The following is a 25,119-nucleotide window of genomic DNA, read 5'->3' as shown; positions in this document are numbered from 1 at the left end:
GTTAGGTTGTAACTCAAAGTACAAAATAAATATCCATGAGTCCATACTGATATAAATAAATTATTAAATACATATTAATGGAAGAAAAGAGATAAATCTCTTGCATAGAAAAATTTCAACATTTATGTAGATGCTCCATTGTCAAGGAGGAAGAGCATAATTTCCACTTCTTAAGTGTGAGCCGTGCATAGTAACTTTCTTTCGAAGAATATATTATTGTGAGGAAGCATACACTTTCCATATGACCCAGTATTCCTACTTCTTCGTTATTTACAAAAAATAAATGAAATTTTATAATTGCACATACAACTATATACAAATGTTTAAAGCCATTGTATTTACAATAGCCAAAAACTACAGATTAAATGTTCCTCAACTGTTAAATTAGTAACCATTGGCCTAGAGGGGCCTTCCTTACAGCTTTTTCCTACGGGGTCTCATTATCCTAGTAACAGGGCTGAGGTTGTCTTAGAATGAGCCAGCAAAAAAAATGTGTTGCAATTCATAATTTGTTTTTTTTTTAAAGGGTTATATACCTCATTCTAATTTAGACAAATTAAGCCTTTTAATATATTTTACTGAAACAGTTACTCCACTTTCTATGCCAAACCATGGACAACAAATTATAGCTTAAAAGACTTCATTATACAACGTCACAGAGCAGTGATTTAAAGTAGTGCAATTTGGTTTATAGTGATTGATTTTCATATTCTTTGTACATAGCTTCATAAATTTTGTGATTAGAGACCAAGTTTTGAAACTTATTTCAATATTAAATGTCATTTACATTGAAAATTGAAAATTCAGAGCTGTGGTTTGTTGTTATTATTTTTTCCAGTGGATTTTTGCTTATTAGTCTACTTGGTGAATCTTTGTGTTTTGTACTCCCTTAGTACAAAGTGACTACAATAGTCCAGCAGAGATCTGTGCTGAAAGGTTCTTTGCATTCATATTATTGGCTTGATTCAAAAACTGTATCAAATCTTACCATGTTGACAAAATTGACCATTCCCCAAATTCGGTTCCTTAGTTTATGCAGGCCATTTCTGCGATACTGGAAATATAAATATCATATTAATATTCATTAATAATAGGAGTTGCATAAAAGCTCAACAAAATACTTCATTCATCAGCTATTACAAAGAAAAAATTCATTGGCTTAATGAAGAAAGAGAAATCCTTCCATTCAGCTAAAACCTAGACAACTTAAATACATTTTTTGGTATAAAATAACTAAATACAGCCCTCCTAAAGAAATGCTTAGGTTTAGTATTACTTCAAGCTTTTCTTTATAACTCTGTTTCCTTTTCACATTTCATTGTACTACATTACATTAATTTATTAAACCAACCGATTAGTGTTCTTTAGAGTCCATTTTTATCTCATTGATGAAACAAACCTATTAAAGCTACAAAGCAATCAATATATGGCAAAGAACAGCAACTTTATTAGTGCTTCTGTGTCCTTGGTGTTCACAAAATAAGGAATATCTAATTTAAAAACCCAGTGGAGCTGCAGAAGTGCTGAAGAGGGTCAGGAAACTGTAGCTACCCCTTCCCTCCAGGAAATAGCTACGAGGGCAAACCAGACTTTCATGTCCGGTCTATTCTGACTTTTGTTCTCTCCTTATAACTGCATTCCCTTTTTGTACTATCGGGATCTTGTGTCAATTATCTATTTAAACCTGATCAAATATACTTAATAATAACATAAGGTGTCCTGTAGGGATAAATGCAAATGGTCAAACTTCTTTCATAATAAAAATAATAAATTAACCTGCGTTTCCTGAATCCCACAAGTATCTACTTGTTACCATCCCATTGCTCTCCTGTTACCTTAAATATCAAAATACTGCTAAGATATAGCATTAGAATCTCTTCAATTTTCATCTTCCACATATTCAACCTACTACACTCTGATTATAACTGCCAGTACTCCATTGAAACTATTCTTAATAACCCACAAATATTCTCTTAATTATCAAATACATTGTGAACATATTTTCCTTTCTGGTCATCTTGTCCACATTTAATGCTGACTATTTTCTGTTTCAAGAAATTTCTTCTTGGTTCCTATTACCCTGTACACTCCTACTATTTTATTGTGCATTCCCATTATCCCTTAAATACTGGATGACAAATGTGTTTCACAACAGGATTTCCATTGATTGATTGATAAGAATTGCCCAAAATTCACTGCCTAAAATTCACTGTGGAGAATATTCTGAAGCTATTTTAGGGATCACAAAGATTAGATACTTTATCAATCAGTGAGTTTCAATCAGAGGGGAGGGAGGAGGAATGATTATGTATGAGCTTTGCACTTTTATTGCCAAGTCTTTATTTAATGATTGGTGTTTCCCAGGATTCAGACATTTGTGTTCTGCTCTTCTTTTTCAACTTGCTAGCTGTCAGTGTGTCATCCATATCCTCACTTCACTTCCCTGTTGAGAATTCCTCACTATGGTGGAGATACATAAACTTCTCAACAGGTTCCAAAGACTGCCTTTGGTTTCCTTATTTTATCTGACTGGAATGCTCAAATTTTCTATCCTTCTCTTGCTTTCTTGCTCTTTTTATTGTTGTTGTTCCTTGAGACAAGGTCTTGCTCTGTCACCCAGGCTGGAGTGCAGTGGCGTGAACATGGCTCATTGCAACCTCGAGCTCCTGGGCTCAAGTGATCCTCCTGTCTCAGTCTCCCATGTAGTTGGGATCGCAGGTGCACACCACCACACCCAGCTATTTTTTTTTCTTTTTTGTCTTGATGGGGTCTTGCTGTGTTGCCCAGGCTGGTCTCAAACTCCTGGTCTCAAGCAGTCCTCCCACCTTGGCTTCTCAAAGTGCTGGGATTACAGGTGTGAGCCACTGCACCTGACCTCTGCTGCTCTTTTTATTTGGCTATCATATATATCATTAACACTCAGAACCTAGCATACTGAATGCTCATTAACATTTGTCTAATGAAAATGGATGATTTACCATAGGAACTTCTCTAAACAAAGAAACCCTTAAATATTTTAAGATACTATTAAAGCGGCATGTGCAAGAGCTATACACATAAAGCCCAGTTTAATGCAACTAAAATCACACCAAGCAACCCTTCTCCTAGTATACGAGTAAGAAATTTTAATAACCTGTTCTTAGTCTTTAATAACACATATATTATTATTAAGAGCAAAGTGTCTCTTAGCATTCTTTATAAAATTTCTTAGCAACATGCCAGTGTAAGCCTATCTGTTTAGTGCTTAGAACTTACTAATTTTGATTTAAAATTTTGTTCATAGGTTAATTACAGTTTCTTCTATATTTAATGTGTAAAAAATGTATCTTTTCAATTAAGACGGGTCTTACCTTTTTTATTACATTGGCTGGGAATTTCAGTAAAAATGTTGAAAGAAATCTGGTGACAATGAACAAATGTACCTTATTCCCAATTTTGGAGGAAAACTGCCAAAATTTTATTAATAAGTTTAATGTTTGTACTGAATAGGAGTTTGGTAAATATATTTTATTTTCTTCCACTTTTTATATCCTAAGAGTTTTATTATGAGTGTTGAATGATATGTATGTGTATACATGCACAAATATATACTATATATATAAATTTGAGATATTTGAAATTACCACTTTTTAAAAATCTATTCATGTCAAAGCAAAGCAATATTCACATTACTGGAGGAAACCTTCACTCTCGTGTAAATTTTTATGGATATATCTTGGCTTGGGTTTGCAAATATTTTTTGGACATTTGAAGTTGCATTTATAAGTGAAATTAGCTTATAATTTTACTTTCTCATAAGATCATGTCTAGATTTGTTACCAATATTATCAGTTGTCATAGATTGTTATTGTAATGACTCAAGGAATCACTCTTACAGGCATCTATATCTTTTTATAAGTTTCATCCAACGTTGTTTCTAGGCTTGGACATATGACTTACTTTGGTTGAGACATGAAAACATGTACAGACAGAAGCTTGAAAAGCTCGTGCACATTGGAGCCTTACCTCTTTTTTGTTGCTTTGATGCCCAGCTATGATGCAAGAAAGCACAACCAGCTAGCCTATTGGAGATACATGGCCAGCTAAAACCCAATATCACGTACCAGGCAAATGACTGAGGCCATCTTAGACTAGCCAGCCATTGGAGCCAATAGATTACTGCAGCTGCATGAGTCATTGATTACCCACCAGGTTTTGAGTAGTTTATTACACAGTGGTAAATAAATAATACAAAGGTTATAATAGCCTTATAAAATGCGGGAATTTTTTCTTCTTTTCCTTTTCTGTGGAACAGTTTGTAAAAGATAAGGTTATTTGTCTTTGTTAAACAAACAAAGATTGTTTGTTTATAACAAACTTTGGTAAAATTTGTCACTAAACGAATCTGAGGCTCCTGGTGTCTTTATTTGTTGATAGGTTGTGGACTACTTATGTAATTTTTCCAATCTGCTGTAAATCTTTTTGGGGTTTCCTGTTGTTGAGTCAGCTTGATAACATTTTACTACATACTTCTGTTTATAAATTTATTGGCACATGGTTCTTCATATATTTTTTAATAAGGTGTAACTTTAATTTTATTTACATTTTGTCTTCTAATTTTACATGTATTCCTATATTTTTTAATCAGCCTTGTCAGAAGGTTGTCTATTACGTTAATTTTTCAAAGAACTAGTACTTGGCTCTGTGAACTACTCCATTGTGGTATTTTTTGTTTTGCTTGGTGGTTTTATTGATTTTTCTCATTGCTAAAATTACTTTCTTCTTTATACCTTCTTTGGATTTATACTGTTTTGTTTTCTAATCTCCCTAGTTGGACTCTTAGTCCATTTATTTTCTTTCTTTTTTCTTAATAAAACTGTTTAAATTGATCAATGTCTTTCTAAATACTGGTATGCTACCTGTATCTAATAAATTTTACTATACTATTTTTTATGGTCAGTTATAAATAGTCCATAATTTCAGATTTGATTTTTTAGACAATTAATATTTGGAAATATATTGTACTTTCAGTTTTGAAACCAATAGTCTTTTAGTGGTTTAATTTAACAATTTTTGTTATAACTTCTAATTGTAGTAAAAAAGAAAACAGTGATCTTATGATATCTCTTTGCTATTTCTGTGTATTGTCTTTGTGGCCAGATACCCACTTAATTTTTTCAAATATGTTATTTGTACATCAAAAAATATATTTTCTTTTTTTAAAATGCGAGGTAGTATATTGATTAGTTACATCAAACTTATATTTATGTGGTTCAAATCTTGTCAATTTTTGCTGAAGCTTTTCCTCTTGACCTAAAATTTTCTGATGGAGAAGAGCTAAAAAATACCCTACTTTCTCTGGAAACCCTGTTTTTTTTTTGTTGTTGTTATCTTTTTATACTTTGTTGTTAGGTGTTCTCATATTTTATATACTTTTGGTGCCCTTTTTCTGATTAATTCCCCAATTTATCTCAAATGACTTTTTAAATCATAAATTCTCTTTTATATACTATTAAAATCATAAGATGTATTTTTGGAGAGAAGAACTAGTTTTGAGATTTTTTAAGTCTCTTGAGAGGTTTAGGTATATTTCTTAAAAATGTCATAATGTCCTTTTTCTATATTCAGTTTGAGACTTTCTAACTTCTAACAGGCAGACATAATTGTTATATTTACTCTAATTTCTGACACATTTGGAATTACTTTCACATATTTTTTTCTGTTTTTGTATTTACTATTCTGTGTGTATGTATATATGTAATATAGTTATACATTGCTTAACAATGGGAATATATTCTGAGAAATGAATTCTTAGGTGATTTCATCTTTGTGCAAACACCATGAAGCATACGCACACAAACCTAGATGTTACAACCTACAACGCACTTATACCATATGGTATAGCCTATTGTTCCTAGCCTGCAAACCTGTAGAGCATGTTACTATACTGAATATTGTAGGCAATTGTAACATAATGTTTTTGTGTATGTAAACATAGAAAAAGTACAATAAAAAATGGTATAAATTACAAAAAAAAAAAAACCTGGTACACTTCCTTAGGGAACTTACCATGAATGGAGTTTGTAGGCCTGGAGGTTTCTCTGGACGAATCATTGAATGAATGGTGTGTGAATGTAAAGGCCTAGGACATTACTGTACCCTACGGTGGACTTTGTAAACACTCTATACTTGGCTACGCTATATTTACACAAGTATATTTTTATTTATTTAATAATAAATTAACCTTAGCATACTGTAACATTTTTACTTTATAAACTTTAAAAATTTTTAAACTTTTGACTTTTTTAGACAACAGTTTAAAATCAAACACATTCTATAGCTGTACAAAAACATTTTTTCTTTATATCTATATTCTGTAAGCTTTTATCTGTTTTATTATTTATTTTTACTTTTCAAACTTTTTTTGTTAAAAGCTAAGACAAAAACCACACACATTAGCCTAAACCTACACAAAATCAGGATCATCACTATCATTGTCTTCACCTCCATATCTTGTCCCACTGAAGGTCTTTAGGGGCAATTACATACATACAGCTGCCGTCTCCTATGATAGCAATGCCTTCTTCTGGAATACATCCTGAAAGACTCGCCTAAGCTATTTTACAGTTAACTTTTTAAATATATCAATAAGAGTACATTATAAAATAACAATAAAAAGTATAATATAGTGAATACATAAAGCAGTAACATAGTTGTTTTTTATTATTATCAAGTATTGTGTACTGTACTTAATTGTATGTGCTATACTTTCATACAACTGGCAATGCAGTAGGTTTGTTTACACAAGTATCACCACAGACACATGAGTGAAGCGTTGTGCTGTAATGTTATGATGGCTACGATGTCACTAGGCTATAGGAATTTTTCTGCTTTGTTATCATCAAATGGGACCACTTTCATATATGTGGTCTATTGTTGACCAAAACATTGTTATGTGCTGCGTGACTGTAGGTGTATGTGTGCATGTGTGTATTTTCTTTGAGGCTTTCTGTTGGATTGGTCTTTTTTTTAAAATTTTCAAATCCATCTATTTCCCTCTACTCTTTTGGAATATTTACATTCTAATTGCTAGGTTCATAATGATTACAATTAAAGTTTTAACACTCATACTTTACTTACCAAGTGTAAAATTGTGACTACCTTTACATTCCTAATCTAAAATTCCATAGAACATTTCAAGTATGGTTTCTTTCTCCCAATGTATTATCCTTGCCTGATATTTTAGTACTCAATTTAAATTTTATAACATTTTGCATTAGCTGTTTGAACTTACTGTTCTAGAAACTGTATCTTCTGTTGTTTAAAATGTATGCTCTGTTTGTGATTTACTTATAGGCAATCTGTCTCTTTCTTACAGTTGATTTTAAAAGATTTTTTCTTTGTCTTTGATATTCAGAAATTTTTCTACAATGTTATCTGATTTGCTTATTCCTTTCCTTCTGGAAAATTCTCAAGAATTGTCTCTCATTTGTCATCTGTCATCCAATCATTCCCATTCACTCTTTATAAACTTTATATTCTGAATTAATGTCTCTTATGTTCTCTTTTACAGTTTCCAACTTTTTATTTCTCTGGAGAAGTGGTGGTTTCTCTATATCCTCCATTCTCCAGTTCACTAATTCTTTCTTCACATGTGTCTAATCTTCTGTTTAATTTTTTCAAGGGTATATATGTTTTCCTTTTATAAATGTTAAAACAGGTAGCTTTTCAAGTATGCCTGCTGTTTTGTCTAGTCTTTTCTAGTTATTTCAGTGTCATTTTAATTCATCTTTACATCTTTAATAACTTTAAACATATAATTTAATGTCACAGCATAGTCTGAAATATCATTGGATGATTTACAGTTCCTGGTGAGCTTATTTTCCTTTTTTTTAAGTTGATTGACTCTTCCTCATGTGGTTCATTTTATCTTGGATTGTTGAAGAGTCACTTTGGGGCATTTTTGACTTGACTTCCAGCAGTTTAGCAGTTCTCTAATAAGTTTTTATACTAAAAAATTTGCTTGGCAATGCTGCATCTAAAGAAGTATGTAATATCATGTCACACATCTGTGCATAACACAAACAGGAGATTTGTTTTCCCATGTGTAACATTTTACCTGCTCATGGCTACAGGCAGAGAGAAAATTTCCCTTATCTCTTGCAGTTTCTGTGGAGCATTTCTAGTTTCCTTTTCTGAGATGGGCAGCCCTTTATGGCTCTGAGAATGATGCAGAGGTCTCATTTCCAAATTTCAGTATTTTGCTTCTCAGGGGTTTACATTCGATTACATTACAATTGCCTCTTTTTGTACTCTATATAGGGGGGTCACCAAGCCTTTACATTTTACTCACTGTTCGAAAGAGATTTTCTTCTTCATTTTTAGTACTTGGAGATTTTCCACTTTTTCTTTTGAGCTTAACAATCGGTTGTTAAAATATTTTCAACTTTTTGTATGTTATTCAGCATTTCCATATGTTCTTAATGGGGAGGGGTGTTCTATTTTGGGTCAGTCTGCTATTGTGGCAAAGGACCCCATAATCTCTTATGTATGTCTGTTTTGGGAAGCTAAAAATAGGACTTTGAGCCTAGAATAGAACTCTGATTAGAATACCTTTTTCTCTATGCTAGAATGATAACTACAAGTTCCACAAGGAAGAATAAAGAGAGAAATGTTCTATTGAAAACTTACCACAGTATCATCAGCAACAATGAACAATTCAACATAGTTTTCATCATGGATTTCCTGTAAATTTAGGGAAAATTCAGTTGAAGTATAGTTAACACTTTTTATCTTAACCCTTTAAGTTGGAAAAAAAAATCCTAGTATTTTCAAGGTAAGAAATGTTGATATGGATACAAAATGGGGAGGCATATGAATATATAAAAATTATACGAATTTATCTAAATGAGATCTATATGATTAAACATGGGGTCCTATACATCGGATTTTAGTATTTTCTATTTGTTCTCTTATTCTTTTCTTTTTTTAAATTTAATTTTTTAATTTCCAGGGTACATGTGCAGGATGTGTGGGTTTGTTACATGGGTAAGCACGTGCCATGGTGGTTTGCTGCACCTATCAACCCATCACCTAGGTATTAAACCCAGCATGCATTAGCTCTTTTTCCTAATGCTTTGTTTAGGCTTTCAGGTCAAATAAGAGTTGTAAATAATCATAAACCCATACTTTAACATTCAGGTTTTTTTTTTCATTTACTGAGTAAGTGCTTCATTAGTAAGATCACGTGAAAAATATCCATCTGTAACTGAGAGTTAAAACATAGGATGGACAAACAGGACTGACTGCATTTCTTGTACTCCTTCCCCTGCCTCCCAACTTTCTAATTTTCAGTAGTCTCAATTCCAAGCAAACATGTATAAATTTTGCTAATCATAGATCTTTTATTTTTTTATTTATTTTTATTTATTTTTGTTTTGAGACAGGGTCTCACTCTGTCACCCAGAGTGGAATGCAGTGGTGCAATCTTGGCTCACCGCAACCTTCCACCTCCTGGGTTGGAGGTATTCTTCTTCCTCAGCCTCCCAAGTAGCTGGGATTACAGGCGCATGCCACTACTGCCTGGCCAAATTTTGTATTTTTAGTAGAGATGGGGTTTCACCATGTTGGTCAGGCTGGTCTCGAATTCTGACCTGAGATGATTGGCCCGCCTTAGCCTCCCAAAGTGCTGGGATTACAGGTATGAGCCACCATGCCTGGCCAATCTTTTATGTCTATAAAACACCAATACCAGGACATTCTTCTAAGTATTCAGCTTTCAGTGTGCATGCGCTGAGGTATGTACATATTATCTGAGGACAAACCAGAGGTAAATTGTTCAAAGATTTGGCTAAATCTTTTTCTGTGGACTAAGTAATCATTTATTTGTTGATTTATTCAATCAGGAAACATCCATTAGGCATACAGTATGTGTGAGACACTATACAAATCATGGACATATGAAGAAGGAAAACAACCATGTAGCTTACAGGCTAACATCCACTGGGAATTTAAGGATATATGGATTAGTTGTATAGAAAAGCCTAAAGCTCCAAGGACTACTTTTACACAACCATCCCACCAAAAACTGAAGTTGTTTTATCCTTAATCATCCTTAACCATTAAAACATTTGAATGATGAAAAGGGGAGAACATAGCTTGTCATCAATAACTGCAAAAAAAAAAATGGCAGGGAAGACAAGGAAGGACACTATCTCTAGATTAGGTTTTAGGACATTGAAAATTCATTATTTCCAACTACTCATAGCCCCAGTGTTATCAATTTATACATAGAATTATAGAACCATCCTTTTTTGAAACTGATGAAACAAACTGAGATTTACTCTATGAAATAAACACTTTTTACATAGATAAGAAAAACAAAAGTTTTCCAATTTCAAATATCAGATGAAGTGCCAGACTCAAAGTAGCGCATATATTTCACTAGCTGGACTCATACTTTCTCCCTAGACATCATCAAGAAAATAAAAGGCGTTTCATTTGGGGTAAAGATAACTTAATAATAAAGTACTCACTTTCATTTTGGAGTCTTCTTCAGATTCATTATCCCCTGGAACAGTTTTTCTGGTAAAATTAAGCTCTGTACAGGAATAATTGGCAACATACGGCACCCTCAGGTTATATCTGAACACCAAATGTTCTCCCTCATCTGAGTATTTCACTGGTTCAATGAGGTATCTTTGGTCATTTATTCTGAAGAATCCCCTGTAGAAATTGGGAACACAATGTGTATTCAAGGTCTATAATTACTCTATTTCACTGTATTGACTTTGTCTTTTCAAGAAAGAGAAACCACAAAGCCAGTGCTTCATGAACATGTAGGAGGGTGCTTTCAGTGGTAAGGAAATGTGATGATATGTGGCCTTTGAAGCAATACTTTTTTCTAAGAGTCAACTTACTAGATTTTCACAAGTTTCACAGTCCAATATCTGCTTTGAGCACAGGTAGAGTAGCAAGTCCCACTGGTGGTTGTGGACCGCTGTCAAGTCTTAAGAGTTATTGCAAAAATTATGTGAGTTTCTATGTCTATTATGACATGGAATATAAATGAAAGTAAATATATGAAAGTAAAAATACTAATATGTGGTAACTGTGTCATTAAAGGGGTTCTCATTCTTGAAAATACTAAGAACTAGTCAAGTAAATTTCCTGTAATTAAAGACAGAACTTCCTTTTTCTTCTCCTCTTTACCTCTCCACATCATCTTTCTTTGTCCATGAGCCTATGATCTATAGAGAACTATAGGCTTTACTTCTGCATTTTTACTTTCAAGAGGCTGCAAACACAGGTTGATTTAGTAAAAAGCTAAATGAGTCAAGCCTTATGGCATAATGGGAATTCACAAAACTAGCATTCAAAACACCTGGATTTTGGACTCAATTTTACCACTAGCAAATGGAATATTCAGGAGAAAGTTTCTAATTTCAGTCAGTATCCTGATCTATAAAATGAGAGGCCAGACTAAATGATTTTCAGTCATCTTCCAAATATGAATCCCTTATTCATATACTGCAAAGCTTGTCTTGTTCAGGACTATGCCTTAGACATCTCTTTGTCAAAACGTAAATCATAGGCTACAGCTGACACTGCTAAAAATGCACAGCAGCTTTTTTCTCATTAATTTTTCTATATACCAGGAGTGATAAAATCAACAAAGTTAATTTCTTTGAAAATCCATAGGAAAAGTCATAAAGGAAAAAGAAAGACATTCTGCATTACCTTAGACCATTACACGTACTGATACTGGCAGCTGAATCATATTCATGTACTATGGATCCTTGGTAAAAACAGTGATCCTAAAATAGAAGAAGACTCTATTACTATATGTATAAATATTGATTTTATATAGATACTAATATCTAAATATTTTCTGTTCAGAATGTATCAATGTTTTATTTTGACAAATTGCATTGACATTTGTTCTGCATTCATTCATTAAATTCTTTCATTTGGAAATATTTGAGCCTGCTTCAGAGATATTTTACCTTAATTATGTGATTATTGTGTGTAAAGCAAAGTATAGATTCTTCCTCTACAAATTTAATAGTCTGTTAATGGTGACAGTAGTTTTAGAATTGTGACCTTTTCCTTAGAAATATTACTTTTTAATCCACCTTAAAATTTTTACGAAACTAGCCTTTCTCTCTGGCCTCTCTGTTTCAATCAAGTTGGTGTCTTTATTACTCCCTACTTGATGCTCTGCCCATGGTAGTCCAATCAGGTAATTATTTTTCCCATCATTGCCATGTGTTAAAATCCTCCCTATGGATGACACTTCCTATGGTCGTCCAGGGACCTCACACCCTCACAAAAAACCCACCCCCCGCATAAAAGAATGTTACCCAGTTTTCCTCTCGTCCTATTTTGAAGATTGCATAAAGACTTAGCTCTCATAGAAGTTGACATCTGCTGCTGGGCGCGGTAGATTACGCCTGTCATCTCAGCACTTTGGGAGGTCAAGGCGGGTGGATCACAAGGTCAAGAGATCGAGACCATCCTGGACAACATGGTGAAACCCCGCCTCTACTAAAAATACAAAAATTAGCCGGGCATGGTGGCGTGCGCCTGTAGTCACAGCTACTTGGATGGCTGAGGCAGGAGAATCGCTTGAACCTGGGAGGCAGAGGTTGCAGTGAGCTGAGATTGCGCCACTGCGCTCTAGCCTGGCAACAGAGCGAGACTCTGTTTCAAAACAAAACAAAACAAAAGTTGACAATTGCTTTAAATGGAGGAAATACTCTTAAATGTATAGGTTTGGTAAAAGTAATGTTCTTGGTAGAAGGTTACAGAGGACATGTTTTGGAAAAAAGCAATGGGGATGTAAAAATAAAATCTGTGTCTAGATTTTATTAAAATGAATGGTATAATAATAATAAGAAATGAACAAAAATTCATTTGAGGATTGAAGAAAAGACCTCAACATTGGTGCGTCAGAAAAAATGGGCAAGGGGATGAGAATGACATAAGGATCAATTAATGGAGATTTTAAAGTTGTTTCATAGCTTCAGATTTTATCCATTTAGCTTGATCACAGCCTCATAAGGTGCCTTATATTTTTGGTGTCCTGCTTTACCCTCTCCCAGACTTAACACCATATTGAGTGTATAGAAATCAGTTTAGGAAAAGCAAAGATATATTAGCAGTCATTGATTTGCTTATTAGGCAGTAAGAGGTTAGGGTCCACACAATTGTATTTTTATACTATAATTTTTCAGTGAGAGTAATCAATTCAGAACTTATTTCTGATGTAGTACTTTCTGGAGCAGCTTGTACAGCTAGAACAGGGTTTCAAAATCACATCAGGAAATACTACTTTTAGAGAAGAGACACAGTAAAGTTCCATAAGTTACCATGATCTGAGGATGCCTGGTGAACGCTTCCCCTTTCATGGAGTAGAATGTTTCACTGTAATTTGAGCCCAGGAACTCCCTGAAAAAGAGGGCAGACAGGTGGTGAGATTTGTTCATTCTAAATACCTGACAGATAAAACCTATAATGTGATGGAGAAGTGTCCAGTTTGCTTCCAAATCTCAGCAAGATCCTCTTCTGCTAGAAATAGTAAAGCAAAATCAAGCCCGCTCATATGAAGAGCCTTTCTACCTAAATATCATGGTTCATAAAGACTGTAGAGAAGCTAGAAAATAGATTCTGGCGGTTTTAGCAAAGCAGTATTTTTAAAATAGCTTGGAGAAAATGTTATCTAAACAAAAATCGGAGACCAAAATTAATGCAAAAAACATGCATTAATATATGTGATGAATATGTCTTATATTCATCACATCATTAGATATATGTGGCGAATATGTCTTAATATATAGTAACCTAACAGCTACATATTTAGATAAAAGCCATATGTATTAATTATAATAAATTCACACTACCCATGCTGTATTTGGAATTGAGCCCAATCTCTCTCCCCAATGGCAAGACCCTACCATTGCAGTGGTCTCTATATCTATAGTGATGGGCCTGAATAAAGCCTGCCTTATGGTGCTTTAACAACTGTCACTGAATAATTTTTTTCTTGAACATCTTTTTGGACTACCCATGGCCACTTCTTGATCCCAACCTGAACATAAGAAACTTCTAGAAGTTCTTCAAAACTCAGTGCAAAACACACATCCTGACTCCATCAAGCAGATTTTGAAATCCCTTCCTAAGGTGTATTTCACACTTCCAAAGATGTTCATTTTCATGTTTGCTACATAATAAAAATGTAGCAAACCTTTTCTGTACAGGTGAAGACAATAAGCATTCTAGGCTATATGGGCCGTATATGTGGCTGCTATTACATGTTCTTTGTTTCATTTTTTGTTACTGTTGCTGCTGTTTTTACTCCAAATATTCCAAATTTTGAACATTACTCTTAGATTAAGGGGTATACATTAGTAGAAACATGCCCAATTTGGTGTACCAATTATCATTTGTTCACCCCTGATGTATTTCATGTCAGTCTTCAAGGGTTACCTGTGAACTACCATAGGAGAGGGACTTTTCATTTTTATTTATTTGTGTCTTCCAGTTTTTAAGATAGTATTTGGAATATTAGGAGTGGTCAAAAAAATAAATGGTGAACTAATGTTTAAAATGAACTAAATATAGCATTTCATTCCTGCTATGGCTGAATAAGCTACTACCAGACAGACATTCCATGTATAAAAATATTTAGTTCTGGATAATATATAAAGAGAAAGTACCTAAAGGATCCAGGTACCGAGCAGGCTGACTCTGAAGGGATGTCACCATCCTTTGGGAAAGGGAAGGAGGCTCAGGGGAGAAGGGCAAAGCATGAGAGGTAAAGAAGTCACAGTATGAGAAACAGGGAAGAAGGCACAGCATAAGATGAAGTTTCCAGTTTTATAGCATTTAGCCTGAGGTCAGGCTGAAGTCTGCCTTATAGAGGATGGATAAAATTCTGCTAGAAAACCACAGTTGTTCTTATTTGAAAAGCCATATAACAGAGTTTGGAGTAATCACAGTAACAGGAATGAACACAGTAATCATGGAAGAAAATGAGAGCGGGGAGAATCCTCAGTTCTGTAAACAAACTCAGTCTCAAATTCAGAATTTTCCCTGAACTATGACATGTGAAGGATAGATTAAAAGTAGCCATGCTAAGAATAAAACAACTGAACTAAAATTTGATGCCACCCAAAAGACAGAATTTGCAGTTTAAGTCCAACAAAGTTAATCTCCAAATAAAATGAAAATATGAGAACTCTTCAGCAGAATGTAACAGAATTTGGAGTCCATTTCACACAACATTCAGATCGTTCAGTTCATAATTCAAATTTACACAATGAAGAAACATAAAACATTGAATTATTGTCAAGAGAAAAGATGATCAGCAGAGGCTTATCTCAAGTTAATCTAGAAGTTGAAATTACAGATAAGACTTTTAAAGCAGCTGCTGTAACTATGCTTAGCAAAGTAAAAGAAAGTTATTTGCAATGCATGCAAAAATGTAGAACTGTGGCAGATAAACGGAATTATATTTTTTAAAAATAAATTGAAAATGTTATAGCTAAAAACTACCTAGATAAAAGTTTTACTTGATATCCTTAAAATAAGAACAAAACTGATAAAAGAGTTGACAAACTCAATGAGAGATCAATAGAAATTATCTAACCTGAAAAAGACACAGAAAAAAAGAGCTTCAGAGCTAGTAGATTACATCAAAAGACTAACATACTGATTAGTGGAGTGCTGGAAAGTGGAGAAAGGGTATCAGAAAAAAAAATGGAAAAGTGGTAGCAAAAAGTGAACCCAGTTTGGAGAAAGACGTGAATTATAATTTCAAGAAGTTCAGCAAACATCAAACAGCATTTATATGAAGGAAGTCACACCTTTGCACATCACTGTCGGATTGCAGAGTATCAGAAATAAAGACAAAATCTCGAAACCAGCAAGAGAAAGACAACACGACACATACTGGGGAACAGAAATTTATACAACTATTAACATTCCATTAGAGATGATGTGAGCCTGAAGAGAGGAGAACATCATCAGTCATCGTCTTTTCTTAAAAAAATACAGAAAATCGGCTGGGCGTGGTGGCTCAGCCTGTAATCCAAGCACTTTGGGAGGCCGAGGCGGGTGGATCACGAGATCAGGAGATGGAGACCATCCTGGCTAACACGGCGAAACCCCGTCTCCACTAAAAATACCAAAAATTAGCTCGGCGTGGTGGCGGGTGCCTGTAGTCCCAGCTACTCGGGAGGCTGAGGCAGGAGAATGGCGTGAACCCGGAAGGTGGAGCTTACAGAAAGTTGGTGAACCCAGAATTTCACACACAACACAAATAGCCTTCAAGAAGGAAGATAAAATAAAGACTTGCAGATAAAATAAAACTGAAGTGAATTTTTGCCACAGATCTATACTACAAAAATTGGTAAAAGTTCTTTAGTCTGAATGAAATTGTAACACATGAAAAAAACCAAACCTGTAACAAACTGCAAAATACACAAATGATTGACCCAAAGATACGTTTTAAAAAATCAAACAAGTCCAAACATTGGTAATTAAATAACATGCTCTAAAATAATTCATGACTCAAAGAAGAAATCCCAGAAGAAATAAAATATTTTGAAATGAATGATAATAAAAAATCAAGACTTTTGAGATGTATCTGAATGACGACTTGAGAGAAATGCTATGACTTCAATATTTTAAATACTTAGAAAATATTACATATTCTATAACCAGAGAAAAATAAACACTTAATAAGAAGAATAAAGAAAATAATACAAACGATAAAAGAGATCAGTAAAATAAATAGACAACCAATTACAATTATTCACAAAACTGAAGAAAAGATCAAGCCAGTCATGATGGCTCACTCTTGTAATCCTGACACTTTGGGATGCCAAGACAGGAGAATCGCTTGAGGCCTGGAGTTCGAGGCCAGCCTGGGCAGCAAAGTGAAAACCCATCTTTACAAAAAGGTTTTTAAAAAACTAGCCAGGCATGTTGGCGCATGCCTTTAGTCTCAGCTACTCAGGAGGATGAGGTGGGAAGATGCCTAGAGACTGGGAGGTTGAGGCTGCAATAGCCATGATTACACCACTGCGCTCCAGCCTGGGAAACACAGTAGGACTCTGTCTCAAAAACAAAACAGAAAAAAAATAAAATAAAAATAACTAAATAAATAAAAGGTCGACAGTTTATAGTCCCTTTTAGATTGGTCATATAAGAAGAACCCAAATTACCAATAATAGAAATTTAAAAAGAATTATCACTAAATAAATTATTACATTTTTAAAAGTTATAAGATAATATTATGAAACACTTTATGCCAAAAAAGGGGGCAACTTAAGTGAAATAGACATCTTTCTTGAAAACTGTAATTTAAAACTTATGCATGATAAAACAGAAACTTTGAATAACCCCTTATCAATAAACTTGAATTGGCTATAAAACCTCTTTCCTACACATACACACAAATATGCTCAAGGCACATGCAGTTTCATTTGTAAATTCTATCAAACACTTGGAAATAACTTTTTTAAGAAAATATAGGGGAGAATATTTCTCAACTCAGAAGCCCAACATAATCTATCATCAAAATTTGACAAATCTATTGCAAAAACTAAAAACACAGAATAGCCATCAGTAACATAATTTCAAAAACCCTTAATAAGATATTGGCAAATTAAATACAGTAATTTATTATAAAATAATATATAATGTATAATGAACAAAAATCAGTGTACACTGCCATATGGACATTTCAATGGATTCAGACAGAATACTTGCAACAAACTTTTCAAGGAACTTTAATTTGATAAAATATATCAATGACAAATCTACAGGTACTGTCATATTAATCATTTAATACTGAACACTTTCCCTCTAAGATCAGGAAAAGTGTAAGGCTGCCCTCACTCCTTCTGGTAAAATTGTAATGAAGGTCCTAGCCATTGTCATAAAATAAAGTACAAAAATAAAAGAAATGATAATCAGAGAGGAAGACAAAACTGTCAGTATTTTCAGATGACAAGATGGTAAATTTCCTAGAAGATTTCTAAGTACTCTACAAAACAATCAATAAATTCATTTACTAATGCTTCTCAAACCCAAAGCCTAAATAAAATAATCCATTTTGCTTTTATATTGTAGACACAAATCATAGAAAAATGAAATAATAAAAACAATTCAGCTTATATAACCACCACAAATAGTAAATATCAAGAAATAAATTTAGTGAGACAGGTGAGAGCTCCACATTGAAAACTTTAAAAGATGATGATAGGCCGGGCGCGGTGGCTCACGCTTGTAATCCCAGCACTTTGGGAGGCCAAGGCGGGTGGATCACGAGGTCAGGAGATCGAGACCACGGTGAAACCCCGTCTCTACTAAAAATACGAAAAAAATTAACTGGGCGTGGTGGTGGGTGCCTGTAGTCCCAGCTACTCGGAGAGGCTGAGGCAGGAGAATGGCGTGAACCCGGGAGGCGGAGCTTGCAGTGAGCCGAGACTGCGCCACTGCACTCCAGCCTGGGCAACAGAGCAAGACTCCATCTCAAAAAAAAAAAAAAAAAAGATGTTGATGAACTTTAAAGAAGATGAGTTATAACGTGAATACTCAACACTATTGAGATATTACTTCTTTCCAAACTTATCTATAGGTTCAGTAAGTTAAAATGAAATTCAATAAAATTCCAGCAGGTCTTTTAATAGAAATTGCCAGGGTGGTTCTAAATTTTATATAGAAATGCAAAGGACCTAGAATAAATAAACAATTCTGATTAGAAGAGTTACATATTGTGCCTTTAAGTTATACTAAAAAGCTGCAGTAATCAAGGCAGTTTGGCCATGGCTTACAGACTGTAAATAGATGAATAAGATAGAATAGAGAGCCAAGAAATAGTCATTTGATTTTGGCCAAAGGTGCCAAAGTAATCCAATAGCACCAGAAAGACAATTCATCAAAATGGACTGGAATAATTGCCTATAAATATGGAAAAACAAGAATATTGACTTCTCCAGCAAATCACACACACACACACACACACACACACTCACACGCATATGCACATACACAAATTTAAGGTCATAACAGACCAAAACTAAAAGCTAAAACTATGAAGAGCTTAGAAGCAAACATACAATATATTTGTGATTTGCAGTTAGGCAATTTTTCTTAGGTACTAGAAAATGATGACCATAAATAAATTGATAAATTAAAATTTATTTAAAATTATAAATTTTTGCTTCTTAAAAGACACAATTTTAAAAAATGAATTAAAAGGTCACAGACAGGAACAAACATAACAAGAACTATATTTGACTAAGGGCTGGTCTCCAAATTATACTGTGGCTCATGCCTGTAATCCTATCACTATGGGAGGCCAAGGCGGTTGGATTGCCTGAGCTCAGGAGTTCAAGACCAGCCTGGCCAACATGGTGAAACCCCATCTCTACTAAAATACAAAAAATTTGCCAGTCATGGTGGCGGATGCCTGTAGTCCCAGCTACTGCGGAGGCTGAGGCACGAGAATCAATTGAGCCCAGGAGGCAGAGGTTGCAGTGAGCCAAGATCGCGCCACTCTACTCCAGCCTAGATGACAGAGTGAGGAAAAAAAAAATCTCCTCGAACTCAATAATAACAGGACAAATAACCCAATAAAAATGGGTAAATATTTAAAGATTAAAAAGATATACAAATGATCAAATAAGCACATAAAAAAGTTTTCAACAGGAAACATAACATTTAATAAAAATTAAATATTACAACTAGTATAGCTAAAATTTTTTAAAGTGACAATATAAAATGATGAAGAATACATACAGCAGCTAGTATTCTCATACATTGCTGGTAGTTACTAAAATTTGACAAACACCTCGGAAAAGAATCTGTCAGATTTCTATATATCTAAACATATACATATCCTGTGACTCAGGAATATCACTCCTTGATGTTCACCAAAGAGAAATGAAAACATATGTTTATAAAAAGGCTGTGCATGAATGCTCATAGAAGCTTTACTAATGACAGCCAAACACTGAAAACAGCTCACATGTCTATCAATAGGGGAATGGATGAATGAACTGCAGTGTATTTATTCAACAGAATACTGCAAGAAAATAAAGAAAGCAAACTTCTGATAAATGCAGCAGCATGAATGAATCTCGATATCAGTATGCTAAATTTTAAAAGTCTTACACAAAAGAGTACATGTAGTGTGATTCTTGTGTTAAAAATTTCCAGAATGGACAAATGTAATCTATGGCAAAAAAAAAAAAAAAAAAAAAAACTTCCCAGGACAGATTTTGAGAGGAGGTGACTCAGGAGAAGCATGAAGAACTTTTCTAAGTGTTAGTTCTGTATTTTTATAGGAGTTTTATAGGTATGTGCATTTGCCAGAGCTCAATGGATGGACCCAGCAATTCCACTTGTGGGTGTTTACGTAAAAGATTTGGAATCACTATGTGGAAAAGATGTCTCCTCCCCCATGTTCATTGCAACACTATTCACAATAGCCAAATTATGGAATCAACGTAGGTGTCCATCAACAGATGAATAGATAAAGAGAATATGGTAAAGATACACAATGGAATAATGTTCGGCCTTAAAATAGAGGAAAATTCTGTCATTTATGACCACATGTGTGGAATGGGAGAACATTACGCCAAATGAAAAAAGCCAGGCACAGGAAGACAAATACTGCATAATCTCATTTATTTGTGGAATCTAGAAAAATTGAACTTATAGAAGCAGAAAGTAAAATGGTGGTTACCAGTGACTGGAGCTGTAGGAAAAATGTGGAGATGGTCAAAGGGTACAAAGCCCAAGTTACATGGGATGAGTAAGTTAGTTTGTGTTTTATTGGGATCTATTTTTTTTTTGTTACGCAGTAAACATTTATTAATCCAGGCAACGTGCTCTACATACATTATCTAGGTGCAATACATTCATTATGCTATTGAATCCAAACAACCAAATTATCCACATTTTGTAAGTTAGGAAACTAAGGACCAAGGAGGTTAATTAAGTAAATGATCCAAGATTCTAAATAAACAGTCTGCTACCAATGCTTTTTTCCATTTCTCCTTGTGCCATAAGTTTCTCTGACAAGGGTTGTTTGAGGATAACGAAAGCTTATTAAATATTAGGAACACAGTGCTGATAGAATTGAATGATACCACTCCTTTCTCTAGGCCTTTTAGTTGCACAGCATGTTGAATTTACTTAATAATAGTGAGAGTAAATACTCTTAGAGAGTACATTTCAAGTGTTTGCACCACAAAAAAAAAATAAGTAGTTGAGGGGATAGATATGTTAATTAGCTTGATTTAATTATTTCGCATTGTATTCATGAATCATAACATCACTTTAGCCTCATAAATATATACAGTCATAGTTTGTCAAATTACAATAAGTAAATACATGCATGTGTACATACATACATACATATATAAAATTCAATAAATATGTAGATGCACATTTGAAATTTGTGCATTTCATTTTATGAAAATGTTACACAAAGAAAAAATTAATTGTAAACATATATTAGGCTGGGTGCAGTGGTGCATGCCTGTAATCCTAGCACTTTGGGAGGCCAAGGCAGGAGGATTGCTTGAACCTGAGAGTTTCAGACCAGCCTGGATAACATGGTGAAACACCATCTCTGCAAACAATACAATTAGCTGGGTGTGGTGGCATGTGCCTGTAGTTCCAGCTACTTGAGACACTGAGGTGGGAGGATCACCTGAGCCCAAGAGGTTGAGATCAAGGCTACAGTGAGCCATGATTGTGCCACTGCACTCTAGCCTGGGTGACAGAGTGAGGCTGTGTCTTAAAACAAACAAAAACAAATACTAAACTCTAATGCTAAGCTTGTTCATGTATTGAGGGGAAAGTAAACTGATGTCTGTAATATAATTTAAAATGCATAAAAATAACATGGAGGATGAATGGATTGATGGATGAATGGATAGATAAGAAAGATGATATAAAACAGAAATAGTAAAATATTAGTGAATATGTGTATGTATGTGCATCTTAATGGGTCTATGGGTATATGTATATGTTAGTGGGTATATGGATTTTTTCAATTCTGCTCTGTGTGTTAAAATTTTATCATAGTAAACTTCTTGGGAACAGTAGATGCAACAGATAAATAGAATATAATTATTTTGTGTTTGTTTTGAAATAGCATATATAAAATGTATAATAAACTGCTTGGTTGTATAGTAGATTCTAAATTAATATTTCTGGTGACTCATATGCACATACAAATAAAACTCTTCATCTATTAATAGATTTATTATAGCGAACAGAAAATTGACCCAATCAATGTTTCCACAGAATGAATATGCAATCTGATTTAACACTGTTGTCCTAGAAAGATTCATCACTATTTCTCAACATGAGTTTATAAAATAAGTATTTATTATTATTAAAACCAAGCTGAATGAAACTTAGAGGGGAAATGTTGAAAAGTGTGGTCATGGAGAGAAAGACAAATAGAAATCTAAATTAATAAGATCAGTTTCTGTTTGTTACTGTATTACGAAAACATCCAATCACATAATATTCAGATTTAGAGGTTCTATGGCATGCACTAAATTCATTTACTTTTTAGAATTGAGGGAATGAGGCAGTGTTGCCTATTACAGATGTTGAAATTAGATTAAACTGCTTTCTGTGTGTACAATTCAATAACATGACACTCCAGGCTGATTGGCAGAATTAAGCAATGGCTAATACAATGAAACTGACTCAGAGGCCTAGGCAGCCTGGGGTAATTGTGAAAGTAACTTGGAACTCTTCAGTCAGACCATCTGCATCATCATGTGCTTATGAGTATTGTGACCCTGGACAAGTTATCTTTTCAGTGCACCTATAATTCTTCCTCAGCAAAGTGTAAATTAAACAATATCTGTCTCATATACATTTTTCAGGAATTAAAAAATAACGGAAAGAGAGAAATCTCTCACTAAATGTTTGCTTCTTTCATGCTGAGAAGGTGAAAATATGCAGAGTCTAAATGTATTATCAATATGGTTTTGGGATTGTGTTTATTATTCGGTACATTTGTCCGGTGACGGATTCAGAATAGAGGGAGGGTTTGGGGTTTTGTGCGTGTGTGTGTGTGTGTGTGTGTGTGTTTTGTTACTTACTTTTAGCTTATAGACCAAAGTCTCAATTCCCCAGTAGTGTCACTCTTTCTTTCTGCTTAGCATTTGACAGCTCCTCATCCTTTTAATATTTGGGGCTCTGAGACAGAGCTATTATGTGTAGAAATGGCCCCACGGAAAAACAATGAAACTTAAACAACAGCAACAATAGACATTCTTTTGAAGAAAGCCAATGAAGAAAGTTAAAGGCATTGCAATTACAGTATTTGGTTACACAAGATGTCTTGACGAAGCAAATGCTCTATAGATCTTAGTTCACTCTGCAATGGAACTTGGTTTGATATCTAGTTTACACAACTTAGAAGTCACTTTAAAAACCATGTTTTTCAAATCTCTTTTGTTCCACTGATTCCCAACACAGTAATGTATTAACCCTGTTCTTAGAGTGACGCTATGGAGCTCAAAAAACTCCAAGTATTCAAAGTAGCGAGTTATTCAGGAATGGGAGAACAGTGGCATCTATGATTGTCTTTAAGCTTTTGAGATGTGATTGGCTTACACATGAAGAGCTTTTATTTGAAGAGGAGAAATTCAGATTACATACAAATAACAATTATTTGAGGAATCCACTTCACTGGCAGTTTTTATGAAAATTGGCTTACCATAATTACTAAAATCTATAAGGTACCAGAATCACAATAGAACTTACCTGGATCTTAGAAGATGAAGGACTAAGATTTTTCTATTTAGTTTTATTTCATACAACAATTCTCCTTCATACGTTTTCTAAAAAAGAAGAGGCATCACATGATTTCAACATGGGCTCATTTAGTGTGTGCTGGAGCAAGTAGTGCTTTGGGTGAACGTTCCCTATCTCCAATCCACCCAGCAGTCCTTTCAGCCAAAATGCAAAATACTGATAAAGATGAATTGAAAGAGAACTAATATTAGAAGGAAGATTTTACAAACCTCATTCTAGTTATATTTTAGAACTAGATTTCTTCTAGTTATATTTTAGAACTAGATTTCTTCTAGTTATATTTTAGAACTAGATTTCTTCTAGTTATATTTTAGAACTAGATTTCTTCTAGTTATATTAGAATAAAATATAAATATAGTTATTCTTTTATATTATAGTTTATGTTATTCGTTATATTTATATTATAGCTATTTATATTATAACATAGCATGTTATAATATAGTTTAATATAATTAATATAATATAGCATATATATAGTTTCTAGTTATACAATAAAATGGAAAATGCAGATTCTCTCCTCATCCAAGGATACACCATTTACCATATGTCCACGTAGCAGCCCTATACGCAGATATCCTGTTCACGCATTTTTAAAACTATTTGTATACATACTGTTTCTTCGTCTACTTTCCATTCAATGATAAATCATGACTATTTCCTATTTTAATACATTTTTTATAGTATGTGTCTTTAGGCAGCTAAGCACAATGTGAGTGAAACTTCATTTATTTAATCTATATTTACTATGAGAAATTTGGTTTGGAGTATTCCCTATAGTTGGACAGAGCTGCATTTTCAATGACATGAAAAAAATTGTAAAGCTTTTGATAAATATTGCCAAACTATCATGAAGACAGGAAGTGGACATATTTAGAACCTCAACATCAATTTATAGCAGTTTCTGTTTCCTTACCTTCTTACCAATAATAGATATTATGATTAATACAAATATTTCAAACAATGAAATGATAACTTATTGTGATAAATTGTTTTCCTGGATGATCATTCACATCAATATTTTTCCTTTATTTATTGAGTTATTTGTAGTTTTCATATGGATTCTGATTCATGTCCTTTCACCAGTTTCTTTTGTGGTATTTTATTTCTTCATGCTTCATAAAAATTCTCTATAATTTAAGATTCACAGTTGTTGGTCATACATGTTGCACATTACTTTGAGATGACTGTTCATTCATTTATTCAATGACTACTATTTCAGGCACAGAGATAATATGGAAAGTACAATGGTGTAGATGGTGTAGGTCTCTGCCCTCATGG

General features: G+C 33.8%; 1 protein-coding gene across 1 annotated transcript in view; it reads right to left on the bottom strand.

The window, feature by feature from the left end:
- Positions 1 to 25,119, bottom strand: part of ADAM7 (ADAM metallopeptidase domain 7) — a 62,172-nt gene that overhangs the window by 32,063 nt on the left and 4,990 nt on the right. Inside the window, exons 3-8 of the mRNA XM_055295721.2 lie at positions 23,791 to 23,867; positions 13,350 to 13,428; positions 11,719 to 11,795; positions 10,515 to 10,704; positions 8,671 to 8,724; positions 989 to 1,054 (exon numbers count right to left, since the gene is read on the bottom strand). Of these exons, the coding sequence (XP_055151696.1) occupies positions 989 to 1,054; positions 8,671 to 8,724; positions 10,515 to 10,704; positions 11,719 to 11,795; positions 13,350 to 13,428; positions 23,791 to 23,867 (543 nt within the window). The remainder of the gene's footprint in view (positions 1 to 988; positions 1,055 to 8,670; positions 8,725 to 10,514; positions 10,705 to 11,718; positions 11,796 to 13,349; positions 13,429 to 23,790; positions 23,868 to 25,119) is intronic.

This window comes from Symphalangus syndactylus, chromosome 10 (genome assembly GCF_028878055.3).
Source record: "Symphalangus syndactylus isolate Jambi chromosome 10, NHGRI_mSymSyn1-v2.1_pri, whole genome shotgun sequence".
Taxonomy (NCBI): Eukaryota; Metazoa; Chordata; class Mammalia; order Primates; family Hylobatidae; genus Symphalangus; species Symphalangus syndactylus.
Note: the sequence above shows the minus strand (reverse complement) of the source record. Positions and strands in the feature narration are given on the sequence as shown.